Source organism: Dendropsophus ebraccatus, chromosome 15, assembly GCF_027789765.1.
Source record: "Dendropsophus ebraccatus isolate aDenEbr1 chromosome 15, aDenEbr1.pat, whole genome shotgun sequence".
Classification (NCBI taxonomy): Eukaryota; Metazoa; Chordata; class Amphibia; order Anura; family Hylidae; genus Dendropsophus; species Dendropsophus ebraccatus.
Window position 1 is genome coordinate 21,914,245 of NC_091468.1, and position 10,555 is coordinate 21,924,799.

General features: G+C 46.0%; 1 protein-coding gene across 1 annotated transcript in view; it reads left to right on the forward strand.

Moving 5' to 3' along the window:
* Positions 1-2,931, forward strand: part of SUSD4 (sushi domain containing 4) — a 110,726-nt gene extending 107,795 nt beyond the window's left edge. Inside the window, exons 8-9 of the mRNA XM_069954495.1 lie at positions 42-400; positions 2,122-2,931. Of these exons, the coding sequence (XP_069810596.1) occupies positions 42-400; positions 2,122-2,165 (403 nt within the window). The 3' untranslated portion in view covers positions 2,166-2,931. The remainder of the gene's footprint in view (positions 1-41; positions 401-2,121) is intronic.
* Positions 2,932-10,555: the final 7,624 nt, after the last annotated feature.

Here is a 10,555-nt window from a genome sequence, read left to right on the forward strand (position 1 = left end):
TTAACATTGATTTAACAATAATATTTCATTCCTTCCTGTAGAAGTCCCCAGGACAGCTCAGCTGAGCCGGACTTTGTGGTGGTGGATGGCGTCTTGGTTATGCTTCCTTCCTATGATGAGGCGGTCAGCAGTGGAGTCAATGTCACCCCGCCTGGCTATATGCCCTCTGCTGGCCAGAGGAGCCCATCTAACACAGAGGAATCCCACCCCCCTGCTTATCCTGGTAATCCTAACACGGACAGTTTATGTGAGGAGTCAGAGACCTTCGACAGCTTGTTGGAATCTTCTGACCTCCATCACACATTACATTCTTCTTCTATGACACACATAAGGACCCCGGGCACACAGAATATGAACAGTGAAACAGCAACCACAAGTCCCAGCATCGACATTGCAGATGGTAAGTAAAACCATTAAAGGAGACCTGTCACCCCCGTGCCGGGGTGACAGGCTCCCGACCCCAGCTACATCCCCTTATACTGACCTCATCTGGCCGAGTCCCGCTCCCGGAGCCGGTCCCGGGACAGAGATATCCTGGTCAGAAGCGCACGCGCTGTGGAGATGGGTCCAGCGTCCATAGAGAATGAATGGAGCCGTGTGTGCGCTGCAGAGATAAGTCCGGCTCCATTCATTCTCTATGGACGCCGGACCTATCTGCACAGTGCGCGCGCCGGCTTCTGACCAGGATGTCTCTGTCCCGGGAGCAGGGCTCGACCAGATGAGGTCAGTATAAGGGGATCTAGCTGGGGGTCGGGAGCCTGTCACCCCGGCACGGGGGTGACAGGTCCTCTTTAAGGGCCACTCCAGTGAAAAAGGGTTCCTTAGGCTCTTGTCACGGTAGCCCTGAGTGACAACTGATCCACCCAGACTATTGGTACTGCCACCCACAGAAAGGTGAAAAATAACCCAAGGTGTGTGGTGTGTGTGTGTGTATGGGTGCTGGTGCATACAAAGTATGACAGGGTCCCAGTGTTGTAAAAATTGAAAGCTTTACTGTGAAGTTTTTCAGTAGTACAATACACTTTTATAAAATAGATAAATCTTTGATACAGACTTTAGTGCTTAAACTCGTGGTGCTTAAGGTGGTGCTTGGAGAAGTAGAGCAGAAGAGAGGTAGTTGTAGTGGTGCTTGGAGAGTTGAGTAGAGGAAAAGTGTCTGACCACCATGTGCCCTACAGTGTCGAGTGACCTGTCTTGTCAGGGTACTACAAGCCCCAGCCGTGGTTATCTGGGTGTAGCTAAATGTCCAGGGGTCCCAGTTACCTGCACTGTGAGATACAAAGACCTTCTTTTTGGTAGCTTTGTCCAATCCAAGCTATTTCCTCTTGTGTTCAGGATACTGCCCTGTGCTTTGTAGACGTGTTCTCAGCATGGGTTAGGGTGTTCCTGGACTAGTAAGTAGTGGTTGGAGCCGGCTGCAACAGAATCATCCAAGCACATGGCATCCTTTCTTTTCTACCACCCACCAGTGTATACCTGTTAAAAAAATGTTGTTTTAGACCGAAACGTCCATTATGGTATACTATTCAAGGATTCCATGTGATGTAAAGAATACATGTGGCTAATTCTGGAGCCAACTCACTGTGTATATACATATTTTGTAATAAAATACGATCATGTGAAAATGAAAGAAAATAGTTATCTGGCATGCAATTAATATTCTATAATAGTGTTCTGAAGTTCTAATAGCACCCAATAGAGTGCGCAGATATACTATTAACCATTAACTGACCACAACCACATCTTCTTAAAGGGGTATTTCGGGCCACAAGTAAAATTTTGCTGCAGGCAGGGACATGGGGGGAATAAAGACGCTGAGGAAAATACCTGACCAAGCTGATGGATCACCTGCTGAGCCAATCAGTGACTGAAGCGGCGTACCTTCCCAGTCACTGATTGGGTGACCGGGTGATTCATCAGGCTGGTTGTGACGTCGCTAGAACAAGAGACCCGTGAGCCCAGTGGGAGGTCCAGGAGGGGTAAGACAGTGCCATGGGGAAAGGTAAGTATAGTGTCTTTATCTCCCCCCCCACCACCACCACCACCACCACCCTGCCTTCAGCTAAGTTTACTTGTTGCCCAGAATACCCCTTGAACAGTGTTCATTTTCTTCCTTTCCAGAAATCCCACTGATGGATGACGAGGAGGAGGAGGTAGAAACATAAGGACAATACTACAGACAGTATCTTTCCAGTGACTCCTTTTGTCCGTCTTGATGATTTCTCCTAAACCAAGCTCAGATATTTTGGTAACTTTTTCTTCCATTAAATCGGCAATAATATGGGACATGAACCGAGACGTTGGACCTCAGTAAACCTTATGGATTTCAAACCTGAACGGGCAGAAGGTGACGAGACGCATGCCCAACACTCACGAGGATCGTTTTCTACCTGCATTTCACCAAGGAACTTATGTAGTGACTGTGACGTTCCCCTTACGGTGATGGAGATAAAGGCAATAAGGACCTGTCTGAACCCAACCTCGTTCTTTTCCCTTCTTGGTTCTTCAAGACAGATACAGGAATTCTTAGATGGTTTCTATCCTGTAGATCCAGTTAAAGTGGTGGAGACCTTGATATAGTCCGCAGGTACCTGTAACTACATATGTGCCTTCCCCCCCACAGATCCCTTGCAGTCAAACCATGAAGTCTCCCTCTAAGTTATGCTCTTGTCACTTTGCAAATAAACACCGCAATCTGAAGATCCCAGGTCACCACAGCCACGGCTTTTGGGGTGGAGTGCGTTCTTTTGTCTGGGTGACAGGTTCTCGATTGACAGTCCCATAACTGTCAGTGATTAGCCCTCTGTCTTGGTAAGTACAGAGGGGAACATCATAGTTAGTGGTGGAGCTTGATGACAATTTGAGTTCCTTTTACAGGGGTTGACTATTGGGCAAATGAGCATTTATAGGAATGCTCAAGGCAACAATTGGGTCGAGTAAAAGAATGGGAAGAATGTGAAAATGTTCTTTCATCGGCTGATTGCACCAATAAAATCGGACGCACATCATCGTGTATAAATGGGATCTGTGGCCGATAATGCTGAGTGCCAATGATCAAGCGATCCACCACGTGGCCTGGCTGCTCAATCAATTGAGCCACGATGATAGGCAGTGTTCACACCTGCCATTTTTGCCGTGATTTCCAGCTAAAAAATATCACGTGTGAACACAGTCTAAGGTCTCTGTAAACAGGTGTGTGGTGTATGCTCGACCGGTCACTTGCCAGATGGTACTGTGCGATGCCACTACTGTGGTGGTTGGTCGGAGTATAGCTCAGCCGGATGGTAGGTTGTTGTGACGCCAGTGCCGTTTGGGCACATAGTTATAGCTTTTATTTTAGATAGGCTATACCCTTTCCCCTGTGGTTGTTGACCTGCCGGGCTGTGAGGGGGTCCTTTGGGTACTTTTCACGGTGGTCCTGAGTGGAGCTGTGACCCACCTGGGCTATCGGTACCGCCACCCACAGAAAGGGGAGATGACCCAAGGATAGAGCAGTGGCTGCGTAGGTGCCGGAACAATAATCACTGAGCCCTGTTGTTATAAATAAAATCTTCTTTAGGGTGCCTTCACACGTAACTAGAGATGAGCTAACCTGGTTTGGGTTCGAGTCGATCCGAACAATCGGCATTTGATTAGCTGGGGCTGCTGAACTTGAATAAAGCTCTTAAGGTTGTCTGGAAAACATGGATACAGCCAATGACTATATCCATGTTTTCCACATAGCCTTAGGGCTTTATCCAACTTCAGCAGCCACCGCTAATCAAATGCCGAAAGTTCTGGCTCGGATCGACTCGAGCATGCTCGAGGTTCGCTCATCTCTACACGTAACGGATCCGCAGCGGATTTCACGCTGCGAATTCGCAGCGAAATCTGCTGCGGATCCAGTGCCATTCTTCCCAATGATAGCACATACTCGCAGCGGAATTGACATCTGCTGCGGATCCGTTACGTGTGAAGGTACCCTTACTGTGAGAAGGCTTTGTACAATAGCTGATAATAGACTGTAGATGAGACAGAACAGAATCTGCGCTAAGAGCCTTTGGAGCAGAAGACCTTGGTTGCGTGCTGAGAAGTAGAGTGAGCCGAGAATAGGAGAGAGAATTTTGTGCTGCAAGTTCAGAGTAGTGGAGAGGAGTTTGTGTTGTGAGTCCCAACCCAGGGTAAAAGTGTGCTCTGCCGGAACTTTAGAAGTAGTAGAATACTGGAGAATACTTGAAAATAGAAGTATACTTGTGCCCGTGTTTCGAACTTTGTTGTCGTGATACCACCTGTTACCCTACAGTGTCGGGTGATCCATCCTATTAGGTAACAAGATCTGGGGCTTGTGTCACCCTGAGTTGAGCAAGGTGGCCAAGTTTACCTGGTTACACCTGTGCTGTGATCAGATTACGTAACCTTGTAGCAACTTTGTTCTATCCGGATCAGTTCCTCTTGTTTTAGGATACTGTCCTGCACTTTTAGAAGTGTTTACGGCATGGGTTGGGGTGTTTTTTGACTTGTCCTCTCTCAAGTAGTTTAGCACTGCATAGTTAGACCAAAGATAACGTCTAAAAGAAAAGCCTCTCCGTCTCCCATGTACATCCGTCCACTACCACACTCCTGACTAGACTACACTGGACACATTGACTGGAGAGAGGACCTGGCAAAGCCAGGCCCCAGCTGGACTACAGCAGGGACCGTCTTGTCTTGCGTCCTCTCTCCACCAAGACTTGGGTAAGACTTACTAAGTGTGGGCATGCACTTCCTCTTCCCATGTGACAACTTCCTACAGGAGGTGTAATGTCCCCTGTGAGTGGTGAAGAAAGTGTAAAGAGAAGAAGGAGAATAGGTAGGTGAAGAAGAGAAGAGATCTCTTATTGGTGCACAGATCATAGACTTGCCTTCAAGTCTTCAATCTCTAGCTGCAGCCCACCATACTATGGACATGCCTTTGTCCACCAAGACATAAGAATATTCTCACTGTTCTAGCTAATTATAAAAAGTAAAAAAAAAAAATAAAGGAACAAAACTGCAAAAGTGTGAATTTGACCTAAGTAAAATAAGTATGAAATACCCGGCCTGTGTTCTCCATATTCACTATGAGCAATGATTTATCTCCTGAGCAGGCTTCCCGCTTTTACACATATACACAGAGGAATATATCAATGTGTCACAGCGGTAATACTAGGATAAGACGTTCCTAAAAACGTCCGACTATATTTCCCTGTAAGAGTAAAGTCACACAGTCCAGATTTTTGCAAGTAACATCCACATCAGGATACAGTACCAGGCATGTGGATGACACTTTATACCCCACCCATATTTTTACTTATGAGGTGTATACATACTCTGGGTTCTGTAAACAGGAGAGGTCTGCTCTCAGATCTGTAGATCAGTCTTACAGTAAAAATGGAGGTTGTGGTGTTAGAACACAGGAATGTAAGTGGCTGTAGTTTTAGGTGGTTTGGGTTCCATATTTATACAGGAAGTCTGGGGCCTCCATTATCATTAGGGGTATGGGGGATTCTCTATTTATGGCAGGTATGGAAGGTCAGCTGTGGGGGCCTATGTCTGAAGGGGTCATTATCATATCTACTATTTGTCATTCAAATTTAAAGGTGTATCTTATTAAAAAAAAAAAAAAAAAAAAAAAAAGCCGGACATAAGGGTGGGCTCTGAATGGAACCTTCCTGTTTTCCCTTTTCAAAGGCCAGCACACTGGGCCAAGGTTAGAACCTGAGCCATTGGCATTTGAATCCCACTGTCATCCCATTCTGTGGTGAAGGTGGAGACAGCCTGAATCCCGTCTGGAAAACAGGGATAGAGCCTATGACCTAGGCGGGACTCAGGCAGTCTCCACCTTCCTCACGGAACTGGAAGACCATGGGATTCAAATGCAGATGGTTCTGGTTTCTCGGCCTGGCTCTTTCATCTTTATCAGTAAGTAGGACTTCTAGCTCAATGAATTCACAAGTAAGACTAAAAGATCTATATCATTGGATGGATAGTAATGTTCTATATTAGATTAAATGTACAATACACAGTATAGGCCCCAAAACTTATTGTATTCAGAATTTGACTCACAGCTTAGACTGCTCAGTACTTCTCTATAATGTCCTAAGTGCTGCTACTTAGGGTGTGTGCATATAGAGACATAGAAAAGCAGCATCCCCTCTATGCCTGTTCTGAATCTGGGATATTATAGAGGTCAGGCTCTGCCCATTAGCTCAGGGACAATTGAAAATTAGGGATGGAGCTTGAAGAAGGTAAAATGCAATATACAGGTTAAATAAAGACCCAGACATAGTGCTATTCCTCAATACAGGCATTCTTTTTTTTTAATGCTGAAGTCACCTATCCTGCAATCATGACAGTAATGATAGATATTCTTATAGCCCTGTGGAGCACATCTGAAGTCAGCATATCCCGATAGGGGGGCCTGAACCCTGCTGTTCTGTGGATCACGGTCAATTAATCCATAAAGGAAGACGACAGCGGAAATGTCAGAGACAACTAAATCTACTAAAATACAAGAGCTACAAACTGTGTCCCCCAACACTAGTAATATCTATGGCTTCTACAGATATAATCTATATAAGCAGCTGAGAGACTGTGCACATACATTACTTATCCTGAGTTACATCCTATACTATACTCAAGAGCTGCACTCACTCTTCTGCCGGTGTGGTGACTATGTACATACATTACTGATCCTGTACTGATCCTGAGTTCCATCCTGTATTATACCCCAGAGCTGCACTCACTATTCTGCTGGTGAAAGTACAATATACATATAGATTGGTTATCTCCTTTTTTATGCTTTAAGGAATAATGCAACAGATTAATTTTCAGTACTAAGGCACACAGTAATAAGGACGTATACTGTGTGCTGTATGATGTTTTAACATGGGAGCCTATGGATACTAATCTATGCCTATGTAGTGGCATCAGGCAGGGGGTGGTCCTGGTGACAGATATCTCTAATAGAGATGAGCGAACCTGGAGCATGCTGGAGTCCATCCGAACCCGAACTTTCGGCATTTGATTAGCGGTGGCTGCTGAACTTGGATAAAGCCCTAAGACTACGTAGAAAACATGGATATAGTCATTGGCTGTATCCATGTTTTCCAGACAACCTTAGAGCTTTATCCAATTTCAGCAGCCCCAGCTAATCAAATGCCGAACGATCGGGTTCGGATCGTCTCGAGCATGCTCCAGGTTCGCTCATCTCTAACTGACTCATTTTGGACCCTTTTACTATGATTGTTTTCTTAGGTTTTGCTGCCATCTAATGGTCGATTTGTATAGTACATTGGATTTTACTGTATGATTTGGTTTTGCTTTTCCTACTTCGCCATGTCATTCATCCTACAAGATAGATATCACGCCTGCCAAATTTCCAAAATAACACACTAGTGTGTACAGTGGTTAGGTAGGTCGTATGTGTCACAGTAACATCCACATGATACCAGGACACAGGTTGAGTGATCCCAGGTAAGTGACCCGCACACACCTGGCCATCCACATAATGGAAAACATGACCCATCAGATGAGGCACCTTCTTCCATTGCTTCATGGTTTAGTTCTGATGCCCATTGTAGACACTTTCAGGGGTGGATAGGGGTCACATGGGCACTGACCTGTCTGTGAGACGCCATATACATCAAGCTGCCATGTCCTGACTACTTTCGATCATAGACATCGGGAAGATTTTCAGCTGTATGCTCTTCAGCAGCTCTTCAGTGGGATCGGACTAGACCACATTCCTCACCAGTTCTCCTGCCTTGGATAGTTTTGTTTGTAATGTCTGCCATCTGCTGGTGAAAAGTGGGTATCTCCAATGTTATATTCTTTCACCAACAGATGGCAGACAAATCATTGATAGTCTAAACAGCTGGATAAGAGGAGTCCAGCAATAAGCTGGGGAAGAAGTGATGACACAAGAAGCATACCTCCCAACTATTGCTGAGAGAAAAGAGGGACATTCAAGGCACTGTCACACCCAAACTCTTTTCCCACTGCTATTCACAGAAGTCATAGGGTAGGACCATACACTGTAGAAGCCATAAGTGAAATCATGCTGTACCGTCACACTCTTACTGGCCAAATCCCGTATACCGACTAATATTACTAAAAATAAAAGTATATAGGAAACTAATATTATCAACATTACAATCACAAAGTAACTAATACCACCAAACCATTACTAAAATCCAGTATATAAATAAAGACATATCACCATACCAAGACCACCGCCATTACCACCACATAATGATTACTACCACCATACTATTACTAAATAACATCCAGTATACCAAGACCAGTGTCCCCCCATACACTGACCGATATAGGAGGTAGATAATAGTACACAGGCTCTGCACACTATATAAGTGAATTCACTGCAGTTACATCCAGTGGCTCACAGAGGGCATTTTCTCGTATCAGTCGCTCACTTTTCCTTTCTTCTCCAACTGGCCTTGCCATCATGAAGACTTTTCCTGGTCACAACTCATGTCTCCCAGACATATTTTAGGCTCTTCGCTCCAGCACCAACCTTACCTCTAAATAAAGTCCCCATCTGTATTGTGTCCACAGTTGAATGGGCTGCCTGCAGCACCCAGCTTCATTCTGGGAGAAGCAGAACAAATAGCAGCCATTTCGGGAACATCACTCCTAGTTTAGGAATGTCCCTGGATCCAGAACGGTTGGGAGGTATGCAGGGGCGTAGCTAATGTCTCCTGGGCCCTGGTGCAAGAGGTCAACTTGGACCCCCCCTTTCCAAGCGATGCTATTGATAGATAGATAGATAAAATCTCAAGACTGATATTACCAATACCACCAGTATATAGAAAATATTATCACCACAAATATTGCCGCCATACTGTTACTGACCAAATTCTGTATACGGAGACCAATATTGCCAATAATACTAGTATACCAGTAAGAGGCAAATATTACCGCCACACCACTACCATATTGTCACTGACCAAATCCTATATACTAAGATCAATAAAACACAGTACCAGATTACAAGTAACAAATATTACCACCGCATACTGGCTAACACCACCACATACTGACGAATACCACCACTGCTACTGAATTATACCACCACATACTGACTAACACCACCACTGCTACTGATTAATACCACCACATACTAACACCACCGCTGCTACTGACTAATACCACCACATACTGACTAACACCGCAGCTGCTACTGAATAAAATCCACTGTACAAAGATCACTATCACATACAATCTCATACAGTCATATAGAGGGGGACCCAGCTCTACGCAGGCTCTTTACACCATATTCATTACAGTGCAGATAGATTTAGTGACTCACAGGGGACGTTTTCTCTGATCAGAGTCCTTACCTTTTCATTTTCTTCTCCATCTGCCCTGTGCTGTTATGGGAACTTCTCCGAGCCACAAATCCACGAATCTGCCAGACAGACATATTCCTCACCATCCTCATCTCTATACTGTCACCATCCTCATCTCTATACTAACTGCACATTTGTATTGGCCCCTTTACACCCTCGTTTAGTGGGTAGGCTGACTATGTGACCCCCTTATAGTATATGCCCCCCTCTGTGTGGTCCACTATAATAAAAGCCATATTGTATACACCCCCGTGTAGTCCCCCTTATAGATGGCCCCCCAGGTATTCCCCTTATAGATGGGCCCTGCATGTGTTATCTCCCTTATAGATGGCCCCGTTAGCCCCCATGTAATCCCCCCTAATAGATAGCCTTCAAGTTTCCCCTTATAGATGCCCCCCCAGGTAATACCCCTTATAGATGGCTCCCCTCAGGTAATACCCCCAGTGGCGGTCTTTGGCACCAAGCACCCCAAGCGATCGCTTGGGGCCCCCAACATCCAAGGGGGCCCCCACGCTCCGCTCTTGTGCTCAAGACCACTGGACAGGGCCGCTGCCCCGCTCGCTGCTGCCATCTGAACTGTAACTATGAGCACTCGTAATAAGCGCTCATAGTTACATGCAGCAGCACTGACAGGGCGGGAGACATTGGCTCCCTTCCTGTCAGTCACTCTTGTGGCCGCAGGAAGGGTTTTCCCTGCGGTCACAAGTGGCAGCCTTGTCCTTGTGGTGCCGGCGCTCCAGTGACATCACTGGAGCATCGGCGCCAGGACAAGGGGAGTGCGGCCTCTTGTGATCGCAGGGAAAACCCTTCCTGCGGCCACAGAGTGAAGAGAAGAGGAGACGCCCGGACCCAGGTGAGTATAAGTGTTTGTTTTATTGTGTTATATACTATATGGGAGGAGGAGCACACAGGGGTCTGTTTAACTGGGGAGCGCACATCGGGGGTCTATATTAATGGGGGGAGCACACAGGGGGGGCTATACACTACTGGGGCTTTACAAAGGGGTCTATATACTACTGGGGGCAGCACACAGGGGGTCTATATACTACTTGGGGCAGCAGAATGGGGTCTATATACAACTTGGGAGAGCACACAGGAGGTCTATATCCAAGTGGGGGAGCAAACAGGGGGGCTATATAGTACTGGTGGGGCACACAGGGGGTCTATATACTACTGGGGGAACATAC